Source organism: Miniopterus natalensis, chromosome 6 (assembly GCF_054644295.1).
Source record: "Miniopterus natalensis isolate mMinNat1 chromosome 6, mMinNat1.hap1, whole genome shotgun sequence".
Taxonomy (NCBI): Eukaryota; Metazoa; Chordata; class Mammalia; order Chiroptera; family Miniopteridae; genus Miniopterus; species Miniopterus natalensis.
Genome location: NC_142086.1, coordinates 34,027,485 through 34,047,961, shown reverse-complemented (window position 1 = coordinate 34,047,961; position 20,477 = coordinate 34,027,485). Strand labels below are relative to the sequence as shown.

The 20,477-nt window shown below is 42.3% G+C and overlaps 1 protein-coding gene across 1 annotated transcript in view; it reads left to right on the top strand.

Moving 5' to 3' along the window:
* Positions 1 to 10,690: 10,690 nt before the first annotated feature.
* MYH15 (myosin heavy chain 15) overlaps positions 10,691 to 20,477 on the top strand; it is a 123,367-nt gene continuing 113,580 nt past the window's right edge. The window contains 2 exon segments of the mRNA XM_087817797.1: positions 10,691 to 10,781; positions 19,985 to 20,098. Coding sequence (XP_087673923.1) covers positions 10,691 to 10,781; positions 19,985 to 20,098 — 205 coding nt within the window.

The window sequence follows — 20,477 nt, the reverse complement described above, 5'->3', positions numbered from 1 at the left end:
TTCGTGAAATTTCAAAGATAATGCCTTCTTATACATTGTTCTAACACCCAATGGAGCTGCAAGAGTTTATTTTTTTCCTTTTAATTTATGTTTTGTTATTTAGAGTACTAGGTGCTCTGGTACTAGAACAGGGCAATCAATTTGAAATTTAGACTGTGGGCAGATTGTGGAAGGCCATTCTAGAACCAAGCTCAAAATTACTTACAGGAAAACAAATATGCCCAGCACCAAACAAGCTAAAATTCACAATGTCTGGCATCCAATTAAAAAATCTAGGTGCTCTTAGTAACAAAACGTAAATTAAAATAGGAAAAAATTCTTACCTCTTTCCACTGCCGTTCTTTTGGGCCAAAATCTCATTTTCCTGTGGTTTTATTATAGTTACTGCCTGAAATCTTTGCTTCTGGTTTTCCCATCAGTTCATTCTGAATCCCGTACCTGCTCATTCTTCCTAAAATATCACAATTTTCAGCCCGGCCAGCATGGCTCAGTGGTTGAGCCTCGACCTATGATCCAGGAGAGCGAGGTTCGATTCCCGGTCAGGACACATGCCCGGTTTGCAGGCTCGATCCCCAGTAGGGGGCGTGCAGGAGGCAGCCGATCAGTGACTCTCTCATCATTGCTATTCCTCTCTCTCTCCCTCTCTCCCTTCCTCTCTCTGAAATCAATAAAGATATATTTTAAAAGTCATAATTTTCATGTCAAATTTTGCTGAAAAGTCTTCACTGGCTCCGGCAGCCTAGAGTAATAATTCTCAGACTGCTTCGCTGAACCGCATGCTTTTGCCCATCTTCAGGTTAACATTCCTTGAAGCAGAGCAGCTATTCCATGCTCCCCATTACGCTCAATCTTTTTTCTGGTTCTTGAACATAAGGAATACAGTTATAATAGTTCTGTCATCCGTGTCACTTCTAGGTCAGTTTGATTGATTTTTCTTCTCATCTTGAGCTATATTTTCTCTCTCCTTTGAGTGCCTGCTGATTTTTTAATTGGATGCCAGACATTGTGAATTTTAGCTTGTTTGGTGCTGGGCATATTTGTTTTCCTATAAGTAATTTTGAGCTTTGTTCTGGAATGGCCTTCCACAATCTGCCCACAGTCTAAATTTCAGATTGATTGCCCTGTTCCAGGCAGAGTGGCTAAAAGCAGTTTGCATGTTTCCCCCTGTTTACTTACAGGCTTCCCATGTTGTCAACATACCATAGGCTTCCTGGCTACCGTCCTTTTATCCGATCCTCTATTTTGGTCATTCTGACTTTATATAATCATTTTAATTGTGTTTATCTCATCTTACCAACCAGATCACATGCTCTTTTAGGATGGTAACTATGTCCGATATTTTTATATTTTTCCCAGAAGCTTAGCACAAAGACTGGGTGGTGAGTGGGCACGCAGCATATGTTTGTAATATGTCCAACAGAATGCTGAATGCCATGACAGGAGCCTAGAGTTTTGTCCTCGCTAGTCTTAATCAGCAGCACACAAATTACTATATGACAGAATAAAAATAGGCTATGATGTAGTTTCTGAGTAATCATGATAAGACATAAATGTAGTCATCCTACTTTTAAAAAATCCAGACAGATGGTAAAACATTCTGTGTGATTTATCCTGTGTGCTCTGTACCCAGTGCAACAACACCAACCTCTCGCTCCTCTGTTCTCTCACACCAGGGGTCATGGTTCCAAAATTTTCCACTCTACCAGGTTTCTCCTCTGTACTTGGTGGGACAGAATATGCCATGTCACCTTCTCTATCTTTAATGACACCAAACCTGCATGAATCCTAATTATTTACTACGGGTAGTTGTCTATGGGACCAACCCGAAGGCAAGTAGCCAGCATGGTTAAGAACATGGCCTGGGATGTCAGACTGCCTGACTTTGAGTACTGGTTCTGCTGGATGTTAGCACTGTGACCTCATGCAGTCATTTCTCCTCCCCAAGCCTCAGTTCCTCACCTCTAAACATACCCAGCACACAGTTCTGTAGGAACTTAGATCTTTTACCACATTCCGTGGGAGTTTAGCACTCCTGGATTGGACTGAGATACACCTCATACTCCTAAGTTGGGTCATTGTTTTTAAGAACATAATTCCTTACCATAATATTTGAACCCACAGCAGTGATTGAGTGCAGGACACAGTCATTATCCTCGATGTCCATGTATCTGTGAATTCAACCTGTTTCACCAAGACTATTGCAAGATGTTTAAGATCCAAACAAATTTGTTATACTTTATGCCTGCCTATTAGTCTTGACAGAATATAGCCATTCCTAATTAGTGAGAAGGTAAATAAATTCTATATATTCCCCAATATGATTACAGTTCTATAATAATAATATGCATTGCCATTTATTGAATACCTTCTTTTTTTCCGGGCATGTATAGATATTGTTTTATTTTAAATGAAGACCTTACAATGTAGGCATAATATGGAGGAGAATACTAAGGAACAGGAAGAATAAAGAACCTCCTCATTGTTACCTGGCTAGATAAGAACAGAGTGGGAATTCACACTCAGGCAGACTTCGGAGCCCACCGCTTACCCTCTGTGCTCTTCTGATGAGCCAAGGTAAGATTTTATCTATGGTGACATATTTGCGTGACTCCAAATGGGCCTGACTAGTATAGATATTGGGAAGTTCTGAGGCACGGTCAACAGGAAACAGGAGTCACGGAAATGCATTCCGGACTTGAGGGTGGGATGGGTGATGATTTAAAAAAATAATTAAACACTATATAGAATAACATAAATTGTTTCATAAAACATAGACCCTGCAGCTAAGAGTCCTTTGTAGTGTGAGGTGGAGATGGATGTTTCTAGGCAGACCTGTGCTGGGCAGGTGCACTTGGGGAGGAAGCTTTGCCTCCCTTGGTTTGGAAAAGTGCTAGCATGTGCCACTGTCTGAGTCACTAGAGAAAGGGTAATTGAGTCTCATCTTTAGGGCTGGCTGGGTAGGCAGGTCTAAAGGGGTACACAGCCCCTACTGGCCTAACAGAATCTCCACACTTCCTATTTCTGTTGGAAGCTCCTTTAGTCTAGCACAGTGGTTCTCAAAGCGAGATCCCCAGACCGGCAGCATCAATATCAACTGGGAGCTGGTTAGAAATGCAGATTCTCAGGCCCCATCTCAGACCTGCTGGATGAGAAACTTGGGGTAGCACACAGCAATCTGTGTTTTAAGAAACCCTCTAGATCATTCCGACAGACACTACATTTTAAGTGCCACTGCTGGCAGGACACTTCTTAAATTCCACAATTAGAAATATGAGCATTAAAATGTAAGAACGTAGCTGAGAGCTCTTCAAGATGAATTAGTTACGGATAAATTTAAATGAGTTTGACCCACTGCGTTTGATCTCTTCCAGTTCTTTTTGACTGAAATAAGTGCACGAGATAAACCCAGTCCTTATCTCTTTCCTCTGCCATGTACATGACTAATGGTGCTAAAATCAAGGTTTAGGGCTTGTGGCAGGGACGAGATGGGCTGCTACAGTTTATGACCAGGTGTCAGCTAGGCCCTTTTCCTGGAGAAGACATATGTGAGTGCAAATGTATGTGTTAATGTATAGATATTTAAAAATCTGTTCTAATTTTAAATAGATGTTAGAGGATGGAGGAAAAGAGAGAGCCTTAAGTAAAAATCACTGGGAAGCATTAACATTACCATTATTGTTCTGTTTCAAATAATGGGTAATGGTTCTCACTCAGCATGGGGCTAAGAACGTCTAGGGTGTGAGCTCCTGGAGGGTACGGACCTGCCTTATTCACCAGCCTTCACCCCATGCCTGGCACACAGCCTGGTGCCCAGCTGCCCAATAAACAGACCATGAGCTGAACTGACTGGGAATGTATAAAAGGGTCAGAGGGCAAGAACCTCACAAATCGGAGAACAGATAGGAAAGGCGGGCAGATGGGAAACACCGTTTCAGACGGTTTTACTGGCTTCAGTTTAGTGAGGACTCACCGAAGTTCCACCTAGAAGTCTGTGCCTCACAGCTGCGAGATCGGGTAGCTCTGATTTGTAGGATTTATAATTGTAGCCTACTTGGTGGTGGCATGAATTGATTAATAAAATGCTGCATGGAGAGTTTGTTTATCAAAGCAGACTTTATCACCGCCTAAGTCTAGCTTTACTGGCCCAGTTCATGCATTGGAGTTCAGTGTCAATCAGGAGGAAAGGAGCCACCCTGCTGAAAGACGGACCCAGGAGTTTTCAGAACCAGTAGGTTGTAAGTGAGCAGCTCAGCACCGGATATTTCCTTCCCCTTCCTCTCCTCCTCCTTATTACTGTTAGACATGATCAAAGAATAAAGTCAAAAGACACACGCCTGCCTATCATGTGTCCCTAATTCTGTTTTTTACCATTTCTTTAATAATACAGGTATTTTATTTTAAAACTAGAGACCTGATTTGCTCAGAAAGTTCGCATTATTCTTAATATACAGCAAGCATTGGTGAAGTGTATTTTGAAATTCATCTCTTAGGTTCAAAAGGCAGCAGATAACAAACCCACATTATAAAACCATGGCATCTGCTTTGTGTCTATCTTTACTTCTTGAAGATAAAATTTATTACATTCTTTTCGATGTGCAGTCTTATTAAAAATGGCTAGACCCAAGACCATCTCAACAGAAGTTATTCCTTCACATCTAGCCACTCATCAAAAAACACCCAGCAGCATTAACCCTCTAGCTGAAAAATGTTTTTCTCTCAGTAGATTTTTTTTTTTTTTAATCCTTTTACCTGGCTCATGAAGGAAGTTTCCAGATTGTTGAGAGCATCAGGCATACGGGATGAGCAATTGATGAACCCAAGCAGTGGATGGGAAACATAGTCTCCTTTATGCAGTGGTGCTGGGTCACTTCTGGTTGATAGTAGTTTTCCAAATAAGTAGGCATCATCTGCTGAAACACCTGTGCCCACCTGGCTAGAGAAGAAAATGATGGTCAGGAGTGGCCACCTTAGAAGAGCGAGGTTAGGGATAGCAAACGAACTCTGGAAAACTATTAGCAGTGAGTTCATTCATTCATTTATTCATTCCTCGTTTATTTGTATACACCTGTTTACTTAGAGTAATATGAAGTTCATAAAAAGGTATTTTCCCCCAAAAATCATTAGTTTCAAAGCACCTCAGCAAGCTCTTGCTTTGAAACTCGTGGTGAGTTTTTACCTACCTTCCAATGTATTGAAACACTCAGTTTTGTAGCTGAGCACAGGGCCGTCTGAAATAAAGGCTGTTTTATAGTCCCTCTTTACTAGTTGCCAGGGAAATATAAGCATCTTTTGCAACTAAGTGTAATTAAGTTCTTGTTAATGTGATGTTAATGTGGTATAAATGGGATCTGGACAATTTCTGGGGAAACTCTTTAGAGTGCATAGCCCTTCTTTTTTCCTTCCTCTTTCTTAACTGGAAGTGGACAGATGGCTGGATCTCTAACAGAATTTTGAATTGTGAGTTGACCTGGGGGATGGAAGCCATGCCCAGCAGATCATCAAGAAAGAAGAAACCTGATCCCCTACACTGGGGTGCACATACAAGCCCTGGATTAACTCCTTCTGGACTTCAAGGCAGAAATAAACTACTTATTAGAGCCATTGTTATTTTGGAGTTTTCTGTTCCTAACTTGTTCATTCACAAAGGGCAATTTTGTTATTGTTTTTCCCCTTGGCAGTTCATACTGGGACTACCAAGAAACACTGACTAAATATAACCATTTATAATCCTCCAAAGCTAGACAAAAACTAGTAGTAACAAAAAGAAAAGATCTATTTAGCTATATCAAAATATAAGACAAATGTTACTATAAACAAATTTAGGGAAAAACTGATACGGAAAACTTAATAATACAGATGACACAAGGGGTTAGGTCACACATCCTAATCCAGATTGTTTTTACTCATTTAGTTGGACATTTAACTTGGTTGGTATAATAGAAAAGTCTAAATATATTTATTGGACTCAAGCAATATACCACTTGACCAATAAATTGGGACTTTAAAGTATTTGTGTGGAGATAGACCAGGTGAGTGTGAGTAAACTTATGTATTCCTAAAAGACTTGGATATTGCCAAGTCATGTATCACCAGAAGTTACATGATTGAATACCTGGCTTAGCGAATATCAGTGTATTAGAACTTTGATATATAGAAGGACATTAAAATCAAATGGATTCAGAATGTAGCTCAGTATTTGTTCAGTACTTCAGTGTTGTCGTTATGAGCAATTACTAGTTTTATATATAGCACTTTAGACATACTAGGGCTGTTGGGCATTCTCTGGATGTTGCTTTTCTAAAAAATAAATTACTTGTGTCAGCTTAAAAAATCCAAATCGCAAATTGAAAAGAAAAAGCAAGTACCCCATAAAAACAGGCAAAATAAACAACCCAGACAAGAATCAATTCAGATAATAAGCATTTGAAAAGACACTCAAATTTTTAAAGTAGGGAAATCAGGGTTGCAATGAGATACTACTTTATACTTCTTGGATGGCCAAAAACTAATGAGAATGCCAATTACTTTCAGTAATGCAGGAAAAATAATACTTGAAGCATGACTGGCTATGCTCGCTTTGGCGGCAGCACATATGCTAAAATACACATGGCTAGTGAAATTGTTAAGTGCTTCTTCCTTTTTGGAAAGCAACCTGGCAGTATCTGTTAAAATTTTAAATGCATTTTCTCTAAACATTCCTACTCCTGGGGCACTTTCCTAAAGAAATAAAACTATGAGTAATGATACATGTATAAGGACGACAATTACATCTTTCATAATGGTGTAAAAAAAGCAAAACCAAATAACACCTAGAAACTTCAATAGGGGAATTGCTGAATAAAGGATGACACGTCTACACTGGGTTACCATACAGCCGTTACAGTAATAAATGAGAGCTCTAGCAGTCGGTTTGGCAGGGGCTCAATTGAGTGAGAAAGGCAAGACACGGAGACCTAAGTATATTGATCCAATTTTGTCGAAACAACCAATAGCAATGTGTGATGTGTTTGCATGTCTGCGTAAGCATGGAGGGAAATAGCAGGATGAATTCTGAGTTGCCAACCCCATCATGTGTGGGGTGAGGGGAAGCAAGACGGATGACATGAGCGGGAGGATAAGAAGATGCAAGATCTGTTCCAGGTGACACAACAGGACAAAGGCAAGCCAAAAGTGTTTTATAATGTGCTTGACTTGTTTATATGTTAAGTGAATCACATATGTGTATGTATAGGTGTGTAACGTGCATGTATATATTTCATACTCCCAATTATCCTAACTTACGCCCAGAAATACTGGGCATCTTAAGATAATTTTTAATCACACAAAAATACATGTTTAGTATTATTATGGGAAGTTTAGAAAATGTAGAGATGCAAAATAATTTTTAAAGAACCCATAATCCCACCACCCAGAGATAACCACTTTGGGACTATTTTTAACTGCATATATTTTTAAATATCCTGTAATACGGTTATATAGTTCATTCTCATTTAAATACTATAATAACTTCTTTAATAATTCTCTTTCTCATAAGTTTATGAACTTATTTTCTCACAAACATAAAACCATCACATTATATCCACACATCAAGTTCTTTCGCAAATGTGCTCATCCTCAAGTTACATGGCTAGAATTGGGAAAGGAAGAAAATGGGCCCCCGGCCAGTGAGAGATTTGGGAGGTTTTTCCTTTTTTGTAAGTTTGCAGCAAGCTCTTTCCCTCTGTCCGTCCTCTGACATAGCCTAACATCTGTTCACCCTTCTATTAAGATTGGAACAGAAATGAATAACTTGGTACAAATAACAGTGCAACATCGTGTGAATTCTTTGGCTCTCAAATGGTTTATTTTATTTAAAAAAATATATTTTTATTGATTTTAGAGTAACGAGGAGGGAGAGAGAGAAACATTGATGTGTAAGAGTAACAGCAACCAGCTGCCTCCCACACGGCACCCTGACAGGATTGAACCCACAACCTCGGTATGTGCCCTGACCGGGAATCAAACCCTCCACCTTTTTTATTTTCCAATCAGTCATCTATGGAATTTGATCATTTGAATATAGCAGCTGTTGACCTGAGTTTAGCTCTTAGCTGCTTCCTTTTTGTTAAGACACCCCTTACTTTACATTAAGGCCCATGTTCTTGTTTTGTTTTTTGTTTATATTTATTGTTGGAAGTATTACAGATGTCTCCTTTTCCCCCCATTGACCCCACACCTGCCCCCTCCCGGGCCTTCACCAGCCCACTGTCTGTGTCCATGGCTTATGCATATATGCATATAAGTTCTTTGGTTAATCTCTTCTTTGCTCCCCTCCCCCCTTCCCTCTGAGATCCCTCAGTCTGTTCCATGCTTCTATGTCTCTAGATCTATTTTGTTCATCAGTTTATTTTGTTCATTAGATTCCACACATAAGTGAGATCATGTGATGTTTGTCTTTCTCTGCCTGGCTTATTTCACTTAGCATAATGCTCTCCAGGTCCATCCATGCTGTCCCAAAGGATACGAGATCCTTCGTTTTTACAGCTGCGTAGTATTCCATGGTGTAAATGTGCCACAGCTTTTTTATCCACTCATCTGCTAATGGGCACTTGGGCTGTTTCCAGACCTTAGCTATTGTAAATTGCACTGTTATGAACACAGGGGTGTATATATTCTTTCTGATTAGTGTTTTATAATTTAAAAAAATATAAGGCCCATGTTTTGATCTCCATTCTCTCTTTAGCCCAGATAACAAGTTGCCCTGCCTCACAGCAAGTCCTCAAACCATGTCCTTTTGTTCAGTGTCATTTTGTTATAATGTTGATGAGATGCTGTAGGAACTTAACTCTTGTTTAAATTGGTTCTGTTGAAAGTCATGGGATCTGTCAATGATGTTAAGTGAGGGCTCACTGTACTGGGGTTATAAGTTTTCATGGGCCACATTTTAATCTGGGGGCTGCCACACCTGTCTGCCCTGTAGATCTGTCAACAGCCGCATCAGCAACTTTCCGATCTTGCCCTTCCCTGGGATTTTTTTTTCAATAGAGCCTCAACACATCCCCATCCCCCACCACACACACACCTCCCCTTCCTCCCCACCACCTGCCCCCCGAGTTTGCTGGTACCTGCTTCTCCTCCTGACCGTTCAAAAGGGAAAGAGGTTTATTACTTTAACAGCTGTCTCGCATTCATTGCAAATTAGACCCCTCTGAAAAGTGAACCATTCTGGTTCATTTTCTCTGCACTTTGGACTTTGTGAATCCTCGGAGCTCCTTGAAATGCAAATTTAACAGTTTTGTCAGATTTATCTGGACTGATTCTTTTCTAAAAGTTCAAACACGGCAATGCACTCTTTTGCTCAAGCGCTAAGCACACGTGGAAAATGGCCTCCAGTCTCCTGAAAGCCCAACGGGCAGCTTTAATGCCCGTTGCCTCCAGGCCGAAAGCCAGCCGGTGGGAGTTCTCTTGCTTCGTCTCCCGCTGCCTGGGCTTCTGCGAGGTCACTGCTGACTGCCAGCTTACCCGTCCCGATGAAGCTGCAGTCCTGTAAGAAGCCGCAAGGCCCACCGCAATCAGGCTGCCTTCTGGCTCACCCTGGCATAAGGGACTGGCTGCAGTTCCGCAGCCCTGCTCCAGCGTTGGTCACTAGCCCGTTTCTGCCACCAAGCTGCCGGGACAGGCCTCGGCACAGGTGGCTCTCGCCTCGCCTCTTCTTCCCTCCTTGGGAAATGGTGGATTAATGGGGAGAAGAGCTGTGCAGAACTGGCCCGTCAGTGCTGAAAGCCGACTGTGCGAGCCGTTTGCTACAGCCCAAAAGAGTTCCACTTTTATATCACTTCCCAAGTTACTTTAAACGTAGCTTAGCGAGTCCTTTGCTCCAGGGAGACATTTTCAGGTTTTGCAAAGGCGCTCAAGTCCCGGAAAAACGATTGAAAGCCAAAAGCTTTGACTGGATGTTTCCTCTTTTATAGTAATTGGTTAGCTGCTTGCTTCACCTAGACTGTAGCAAAAGAAAATTTCCTGGCTGCTGGAAGAAGCAAATAGCAATAAAATTCCTTGGGCAGAAAGGACACTTTTTAAAGTTACACTTTTTGGGAGAAGAAATGAAAGAACATCATCAGAATAATTGTATATCGTAATGGTTATAATAAGAGATTTTGAGACCCAACATTCTAGGCTCAAACTTGTCTCCAAAATTTTCTAGCTTATCATATCTACCTGTCTCCTCATTTGTAAAATGGGAAAAATAAAAGTCCTATCTTATAGTGTTGCGGTGGGGCTCAAATGAATTCAAATATACAAAGTGTTTAGAACTGTGCTTGGAACATAGTAAAACCTTTACTATGTGTTGTTTTTTAGTATTCCTAAAATGGCTTAAATAAATAGTAGACAATTATTATTAACTATTTTCTTGGCAATTTGGAAAATGCAACCTTTAGCTTAATTGTTCAAAATCATTGAGAGAGCACTAGAGCCCAGGACTCCAAAACAGAGGCCACCAGATGGGCACTGCTACTTCTCTTACTAACATTGCCTGATCTTATTATGCAGCAAGCATTTAGAGGATGAGTTGAATTAGTCTTTGGATTTGGGTTATAGAAATGGAATCATTTTCTGGCATCTCACACCATTACCTCAGAGACATTTTGGGTGCCAAATCCAGATCCATGGGTTCAGTTTCTTAAAAAACCAGTAGACAAATTTAGACACAATGGCAAAATTGACTGAGGTTGTCACGGACCTGGACAAAGTATATAAAGTCTTGATTCAGCACCGGTCTGCTCATTTCTTTCACTTCCAAGGTAAGCATTTCTCTCCTCTTTCCACCAATATGTTGAATGACGGATATGAAAGACAATTTGCTATTTTTACTAATTTTCTTCCCTTGGGGGTTATCCATTATATAAAATGAAATATTTTAAGGAGAGAAAAAAAAGTATATTTTTAGAATGGAATCATTTTGAGGTAAGAATTTTAACGATGTATTTTCTTTTATAATCTCATGGAGAATGTATGTCCATTATTGCAGTTGCCATACCGAAAATGATTTGTTGACAAGTCTTGTCTCCTACTAGACTCAGATCTTGAGAGTAGAAGTCATGTACTGTAAATATACTTAGTGATTCTAAAAGGTGATTTATAATATAAAGCCAAAGTATTTGTACTATTCTTGTTTGTATTTTTCTGATTGATATGATCTTAACCCAGGATAATTATGAGTTTTAACTGATCTTAGTTTTCTTCAGTTACCCTCCTGGATTTCTCATGAGTATTTTTTTTCCTCCAAACTCTGCTAAAAACTGTCTATACTCTCATGCTGGCTCCACTGTCATTGGCTGGTGGACTTGGGCCAGTCATTTATTTTGCGGGTCCTATTTATGCTCACCTATAAATTATGGAGCATTGAGATAGCTAATATTAGAGAACTTAGTTCTTAAATTCCATGGATTCAAAAATCTTGGGATAATACAATTTATATTTCTTAACAAATAGTTTTATTAAAAAATAATCTGCTTGCCTGGCTGGGGGTGGCTCAGCAGTTGAGCGTTGACCTAGGATCCAGGTGATCGGGGTTCGATTCTCGGTCAGGGCACATGCCTGGGTTGCGGGCTCGATTCCCGGTCGGGGTGTGCAGGAGGCAGCTGATCAATGACTCTGTCATCACTGATGTTTCTCTCTCTCTCTCTCTCCCCCTCTCCTTTCCTCTCTCTAAAATCAATAAAGATATATTTTTAAAAATAATAATAATCTGCTTATTTAATTTTCCCCTGCAAACTCAGTTCTCTTAGTATGATCAGTTGACTTTTGTCATCCTTTTGAACCATACACCTAGATTTTCATTTCTCATCCAACTTAGAGAATGAGGTGGTGATGCTTTTTTAACAAAGGACATGCTATTTGTAAGGACATGTTGCATCTTGGTTAGAACCTTTTCTAACCAAGAACCTGATGCCTCCTGAGCTGGAGCTCAGCCGGGCTGCAGTACAGCATCGTGCTCAGGAGCATGAACTCAGGGGGCAGGCTGATGGGTCTAATATGTTGGTTCATTCCCTACCCTGTGCAAAGGACTGGAGTCTGCTTTGACTGTAGCAGACCTAGTCCCTGCCCTAAGGTAGCTTTTGCTTATGCTTAGTAGGAAGACAGACAATTAAACAAATAATAATAAAAATATAGAATGAAGATAACCATGATACAAGTAGTAAAGAGATCTAAAGATGCATGTAAGAGAGCCACAACCTTGAGAACAACTTCCCATAGAAATGTTGCTGAATGCAGACCCAAAGCATGATTGGGGGGGGGGGGGGGCTGAATATCCCAAGCAGAGGTCACATTATGTGTGAACACCCAGAGTCAGAGAGTGCTTTTGGTGCCTACTAGCAGTGCACTAGCTATGCCATGCCTGGGGATGGAGAGTAAGGGTGACCGGATGGAGACGTGGGGCAGGTTGGAGATGAAGGGTTCTGTAGGTCCTGTTAACGTGTGGGGCTTTGTCTTAAGTAAAATGTGGATATGATTGTTCCTGTATATTGTGCCTCACTCTGGATTGACTGCTGTCGAGAGACTAATTAAGAGAGTAAAGCAATAAGCCAGGAGAGAAATGGTGATGAACTTCAGAGAAAGAGTCAGCAGAACTTGGCATAGGATTGGCTGTGAAAGTGAAGGGAGAAATAGGAATGAAGACAACTTTCACACATCTGGAATCCAAACCAGAGGCCCCACTTCCTACCTCTCTGAATTTCAGTGACTTTATGCATTGTGGGTATTATATGTGTCCCTCGTAGAGCTGTTGTGGGGCTAACAGAGTTATTATATCTAAGGCACTGGTGTACAATAAACCCCCAGAAATGGCACCTATTATTTGCTCTTATAAAATAGTGTTGGTACTGACTCTACAGGTATCATTTCAGGGACTTTTGAGATTCCATCCTTTGATTTGCAAACTGTTATTTTAAAAGTACAATTATAGTTGAGCAGGTCATGGCTCCTTGACCTGTATCATCCTGTACTTGGCTCTCTCTCAGGCTTTCTCATATCTGTTGTAAGAGCTGATACACATCTCTGCAGCCCAGCCCCCACTAGATCGGAACTTCTTGAGGTCTTAGTGCTCTTTTTACCCACTGAGCCTAAGGGCATACTCGAAAGTGAAGGCATGACAATTTATTCAGAGGTTTTTCTCTGGGTAAACAGCAAGTAGCTGAGTGCAGAGCTGGAATTTTGATCAAAGACTAGAGACTGGAAGATGGGAAGGAATAGGACAGATAGTCCTAGACAGGATAGAAGGGTCCTGGGAAACTGGGAGGGGGGGACCAGTGGAAGGAGGGAGCTGAGGCGGCGGGGTGGGGGGCAGAATCCCGGAGTGTGAACTGGATTGCCTCTAGACCAGTAGTCATCCTCATAATCACCCTTTGAAGTGGGTGCTTCAATAATCAATAATTTGTGCAACACTGATTTGCAATTCAATTCGACATTTTAACATTTCTCTTCTAAGGAGATAAACCTGCTTAAAGCCCCTGCTTTTATAGAAAGCTAAAGTGCATGTAAATAAATAAAATGCAGACTTGTAGCCGGTGAGGGGTGGTAGATTTATGCACAAAGACTAAGCTATTAGCAATTTTATACTGAGTAAACCTTGCTGAGTTGAGGCATGTAACTGATTATCCCAGCAGCATGAATATTAGGAGAATTGAGCATCATTTGTCTACCCAGTAGTGCCCCTAATTAAGAGCACCTTGAGGTATTTCCCCAGATCCGTGGTGTTCACTGGGCCTTGTAACTAGATGTATTTCCCTTACTGCCTTGAGACACATGTTCCAGCATGTGGGAGCCATTTACAAGCTTGATAATTCTACCCGTCCTCTGTTGACATCTGGATAAATCCATTCTCATTTTCAGACACTTTGTCTCCAATTCTAATAACGGAAGAGGCTTTGTCAAGAGATTCTTAGTGTTTGTTTACACAAAGGAATATTAATATTTCCTCTTATTACTTGCATCATGGTTTCCCCGCAGTGGAAGCCTTTGAAAGTAAACATGCATAATAACCCAACTTGATGAATTTCTCAAGTGAATCTAATCAATTATGATGGAACCAACGTGAAAAACTGTTGGGGTTGCTAACAGGAAGATAATTTTACTCTTTTAAGAATTTGCTTAATAGGCCTTGATTGAGTTTCTGCTTAGAGCGAAGGCACTAAAATGCCAAGGTGGTATGGATTTCAAAGAAGGCAGTCTCTGTGTCCCCTGCTTCCAGGCCCTGACTGAAAGAGGTAAGATTGCCCAGGGATAGATCCACTGTGGCCAGCGGGGGGAGGACGGGGGTCAGCGTGACTCCACGGTAGGCACTGCCTAGGTAAATGCTGCTGTTGTCTCACCTCTGTGAAACTACAGCTGTCACTTTGCAAATTTCCCTCCCTGTTTCCTAAAGCTACTGTCCTCTATCATGGTCTTGCACATCTCGGCCACTAAGCAATTTAGAAACAAAGCTACTGTCCTGAATATTTAGTGCAATGTTCAAAGACTGAACTCGTGCTTGTTGAATGGCAATAGAGTAGTTAACATTGATTGAAATTTTACTATGCACCAGACACTGAGCTGACTTCATTAATATACAATCTTCACATCATCCTGGGAGAGAAATTAAGAGCCTATATTCAGACAAAAACTGAGACATAATTTCTTCATTAAGGATATTTTGTAGGCAAAACCAGAAACTCACTCAAGATAATTTATAGTTGAGGGAGGGAATGGGAATTATTGGAAGGTTATTGAAGAATCTTGTGGAAGCCAAAGGCAGGAGTTGAATCTAGGTGTCAAGAGGTACTGTAACCAGGAACGCTTTGGGGACCATAAGCAAGCACTCCCTCTTTTTCTCTTTCCCATATTACCTCTTCTCATTCTTGTGACTCTCTCTCTATTGATGCTTCTACTGATCACCAGGCCTTGGCACCAAAGTCCCAAATCTGTATTCCAGAGAAAGGTAGCCTGATTGTCCCTGACTGGATCAGGTACTCACACCTGGTGTCATCAGCTGCGCCGGGTCACTAGTGTCACCTTAAAGACGTGACAGCTTGAGGTTCATGTTGGTGGGTGATGGCAGGCGCTGCTCAGAGAAGAGTGTGGGTTCAGCAGGCACTCTAAACCGTGTCTGCTGGAAGGGGACAAGAATCTGATCATTACAGGGTCAATAGAACTTGAGATCAGTTGAATGTGGGCATGAGAGAGAAGGAGGAATTGGAGATGACTCCAGGGTTGTATGTTGGGAGATGAAGAGAGTCAAGGACGAGAGCCCTTCCACTGGAGTGGCACGCAGAGGAGGATGGGGCGTGAGGGAGCCTCTGAAAGAAGAATGTGACGAAAAGGCCTCTCCTGTCAAGAAAAACATCAAAAGGCCTAAGGTGTTAGCGGAGTGGTGAGCTGCAGTCCCAGCTGCACAAATGCACCTTCCCCCGTGGCTTCCACAGTTCCCTCTAGGATCCCCCATTCTGATCTCTGCCACGTGACCACCACTGCCCCTCCCCGGGGTGCAGAGATTCTTCTTGACAAATTTGCCTAATATGTAGCCATATTTTAAGACAGAAGGAAGTCCCTCCCCCTCCCCACCAAGCCCAGTCCCAATCTACCACTCTAAAAGGGCCAAGAGTGTGTTTATAATGCCCCTCACTGTACACAGACCCAGCCCATGTGGGCAATTATAGGTGGCCAATAAATATATATTTAATGAGAGAATAAATGGACATTTTCAAAAAACCTATTTATAAAATACCTAAATATTTTGTAGAGAGAAACATAAAAATACAACCAGCATTTAAAAATAGCTAATTTTTAAACTAGAGGCTTTATTCTTAAAATAACTCAATGCTCTAGACTTAAAAGTAAGATGATCAGCTTACCTAGGACTTACCTAGTTTGAGCATTGGAAGTCCCAAATCCTGGGAAATGCTTCAGACCTGTCACCTGGGCTGATGTCACCTCTCACATGGCAGGCCTTAATTTATTTCCTATTAAGGGCAGCTACATTTGGACCAATATGACCTTTTCTAGGTCAAGGTGAAAAGCTCACATCTTAACTGTTCCTTCCACAGAAGGCCTTCCCACCCCTCATCTTTACCTACTAACTAGCTAACTAAGATACATTTATTCTGGAAATAGCATTGTGTCTGTGCAAATGGAAGAGCTGTGGTTTATACGGAACTCGGTCTCTGAAAAAGTGAATGCTAGAACAGAACAGGAGGTTATTTGTAGGTACTACAAACAGAATGACAATACACGTCAGGGTCTAAGGCCTCTCTCTGAGCTCAACTTCCTAATAGTAATGTTGTCTAAGTACCGTGTAAATAGCAGAGACAAGTAATCTGAGCTTTGTAGTTGCCAAAAAGGTGTACCATTTTTGCTGTTTATAAATTGTCATGCTAAGTCATCAGTTCTCTCACACATTGGGTGTCCTAAGTCTATTTGCTTGGGTGGTATCAGATTATGTCTGTTGCCCACGTTTAACCATTAATAGCACCCCTTTTACTCTCAAAAGTGTCCCAGTATGAAAAAAATATACCCAGGTTTGGATAATAAATAATACGGCCACCGCACTTATGAGCATAGCTATTTGACTCAGAGCCTAATCATCCCAGTACAAATGACAAATCAAGCTCTGGACTGTTCATAGGGACCACTGGGCCAGATGTGAGGGTCACAGCAGCCTGCAGACAGCCCCGTGCCTTATCCCTTCCTCTTCTCTGCTGGCTCTCCAGCCCTTTTCCCTCTCCCTGTTGCCTCTTCGATATATTTTCTAGCACACAACATTTTAGAATAGATCTCAGAATCTCTTGACAAAAATGTGCCAAAATCCCAGTCTCGAATTTAATTTCCTCTCCATATATAGATTAACTCATCCTTCTGAAAGAACTACCTTTGGTTCCATATTTATCTATGTTTCTCTATCATGATTAAAATATACCCCCTACTTATTTTGCTGGCAAGGTTAATTTCATTTACTTCTTTGGGGAGTCTGGGCTCTTTCATCTTCTATTTCAAGGTGTTGATATGACTGTGCCGTGACAAGTTGTGATTCCATGAAGTTCTAAAGCCACGTGTGCAGCGTGAAGCTGAAGAGACGCAGAGGAAGGCGGGGCATTGGAGGAAGGAGGATCCCGGTCCTTCCTCTGCCCAGGTGGGTCATTCTCTGGGCCTCAGTTACCCGCCTGCGCACAGCTGTCAGGTCCCCTGTGCTCCTGCCACATGCAGCTCCCTCCCACCTAGTGCTGCTTCCCGCATACCCTTAAATATGCTAAGCGGCCCAGGCTGGCAAAGAGATTTACCCAGCTGTGTGCTCCGTGTTTTGATGTGATTGGGTTACCCTTGAATGCTATAATAAGAACTACTTTAAAAAATCTGTTCAAGTACATGCGCACGCCACCAGCTGACAGACCCGAACGGTATGAAGTGAAAGGTAACTGTCCCCTTCTCCCACCCACGTCCTGTTCCCACTCCCTAGTGCCTGTTTCTCAGGTGTTCCTCCAGGAAATGTGTACACATACGCACCCCCAGGCACCCTCACGTGCACGCAGACTCATGAGTGTCTTCTATATCCGAAATCTACCTCCGGAGCCCTTCTGTCTCCTGCGTGCCAGACGCGGGGAAGCCCCCCCAGCGCGAGGAGAGTGCAGCTCAGTTCTCCCACCAGCAGGCTCGCAGCTGGTCTCCCTGCCCACGCTTCTCCCGTCTCAGGCCACCTCGACTACTCCGCCGCGGCCACTTGCCTAGAACCCTGCCCTCCTGCCCACCCTGCCCGGCGTCTGCGCTGTTTCCTGCAGTCTGTTTCTAAATTTCTCCGCCTCACTTTCAGACCTTTCCTTTACCTTGCTCCATTCTATCTAGCCAAGTGTTTTTTTATTATTATTATTATTATTATTATTATTATTATTATTATTATTATTCTGAATGCTCCCCCACAGAAAGGCCAGTTTTATCTTTCACTCCTGGGAAATGCTACCCTTAGTGCCATGTCTGGGCGTTTGCTCGTGAGCTTCCCTCGAGTGCCTTTTCTCCTGTCCACCTCGGGAAACGTCCCCATAGGTTAGGATTAGTCCTTGCATTGTATAGGTGAGGAAACTGAACCTCCAGAGGGTAAGTGATTTCTTACAAGTCACCTGCCTGTTATCTGGGAGAGATAAAACTAGCTCTTAGACCGGACCACTGGTCTTTGCTTTAAACCACACTCCTTAGATCCTGGAGATGGCATCACTGCACAGACCGTGTCACCGCAAGAGAGGAGTAGTTTAAGTGTAGTGAGGTGCATTACTGTATTCAGGGTGTTAATTATCACCCCTGGGTGAGATAGTTCGTTTTGAAGGGTATGCACACGAGGGAGCTGATCAGTCCTTGAGTGAGGCACTGGGGCTAAGCCACCTTGGCAAGTCCTTCTCTACCTTCTCCTCTGTAAAATGGAGCTAATAATACTAGTCGTGCAAGGTTGAGCAGAGAGGGCAAAGCTTAAGACATTTTTTTTTCCTGTCAGTTAAAGAGAATAGCCTCTCATTTTGGATCATGGCAGCCCAGATGCCAGTTCTTTTCTGCCACGTTATCAAACGTGAAGTGTGAAGATTAAAGATAAAATAAGCAAAGTGTTTGGTATAGAGTGAATGCTCAACAATTTTAGCCCTGATGATTTGCCCAGCAACCTAGTTCCTCCAAGACTGGACATGTTTGAGCCCAGGAACCCCCCACTCACTCCTTCCACCACACAACCTGCTTCCTGCCTCCAGCACGTGCTTCCCACTGCTGGCCGAGGCCAGCTTCCTAAGTGTCTGTCTGCCAGTGGTTTTGTATTCTGTCTGCTCACAGACGCTCACCTCTGCTGGGGTTCCTTTCCATTTCTTTACTCTCTAATGCTGAACATCCGTGGAAATTACTTCTCCCCTCTGTCACCATCATCTGGCTACAAAATACCGTCTACCCGGATGCTCCTAGACGCCTGCAAGCCCTTCCTCCACTCCCAGCAAGAAACCTAGTGTCCTCAACTTGACGTTTCTCCATCTGGCCCATTCTCCCACCTGCCAAGGTCAGAAGTCTGTGGTTCAGGGTTGCATTAGGACTTTCATGGACTCTAGGTGCTTTTATCTTTGTGAGCCCATTCTTTCACAAAAAAATACTAAAAATTGGATTTTACAACTAGGTTGGTATAAAAGACTAATTACTATAACCCAGGCTGGATTTATTATATATTAGTATTATATTCATATTTTTTCAGATTTAAAATTTTTTTTTATTGATTTTTAGAGAGAGGGAGGGGATAGAGAGATAGAAACATCAATGATGAGAGAGAAACATCATCAATCAGCTGCCTCCTGCACACCCTCTCCTGGGGATCGAGTCTGCAACCCTGGCATGTGCCCTGACCGGGAATCGAAAAGTGACTTCTAGATTCCTGGGTCAATCTTCAACCACTGAGCAACACCAGCTGGGCTTTTTTTTCTGATTTTAAAAGAAATTAAAATATTTTCATGTGCCCTTATAGGCGTCGTGCGCCACAGGCATTGTGCCTAGTGAGTAAATTGGCCCTGCTAGAGTCAGATATTCTTTTTAAAAAAAAACGTATCTTTATTGATTTGAGAGAGAGGAAGGGAGAGGGAGAGAGAGAGATAGAAACATCAGTGATGAGAGAGCGCCATTGATCGGCTGCTTCCTGCACGCGCCCCACTGGAGATTGAGCCCACAACCCGGCCATGTGCCCTGACCAGGAATCAAACTGTGATCTCCTAGATCATAGGTTGGTGCTCAACCACTGAGCCACGCTGGCCCAGTGAGTCAGATATTCTTGAGTCCAATTTGGTCATAAACTTGAGGCGTGACAGAGAGAGGAGGAATAGAGGTATTTAAAAGGAGACTAAACCCTTGTTGGTCTATCTATAGTGAGTGAATTGCCATCCTAGTTCCTGACGCCTCATTTTCACTTTCTGCCCATACCTGTCTACTGCAGAGTGATCCCTTTCAGCTCACTCTTAGGCCTAAGCATTGGGGTGGATCACTTTAAGAAGGATGGACCTGTCAGAGCTTGGAGAAGCTGCAACCGTCCTCACAATTAGTGAGGCTGAGCAGCTTCTGCTACAGGCTACTGCTTTTGATGGTAAGATTTGTGGCGGCTGCTGGCCTCACTTTAGTTTACTGCTTCTAGGTGGCAACTGAAATATTTAATTGATTAAGAGGAATCATCAGTTTTGGAGCCTAACTTACTTGCTTGAGGTGTAACCCATCTCTGAACCTCTGACTGAGCAATTGAGGAGCTCAGAGGGTCCAGGGTAGGGAGGGAGGTTTGCAGAGAAGAGAAGGCCTGCTGGGAGGCACCCAGGTGCAGGCCCTGCTTACTTAGCCCTAAAACATGTTTTCTCTTCCAGGAAGCACTATTATAGTACAGATATCCGCAGGAGTTACCCAGAAAGTTTTTCAGAAACTTCTTAGTGGATAACAGAGAGACGGGACTGAGATTTAGACTGTAGGTTGTGCTT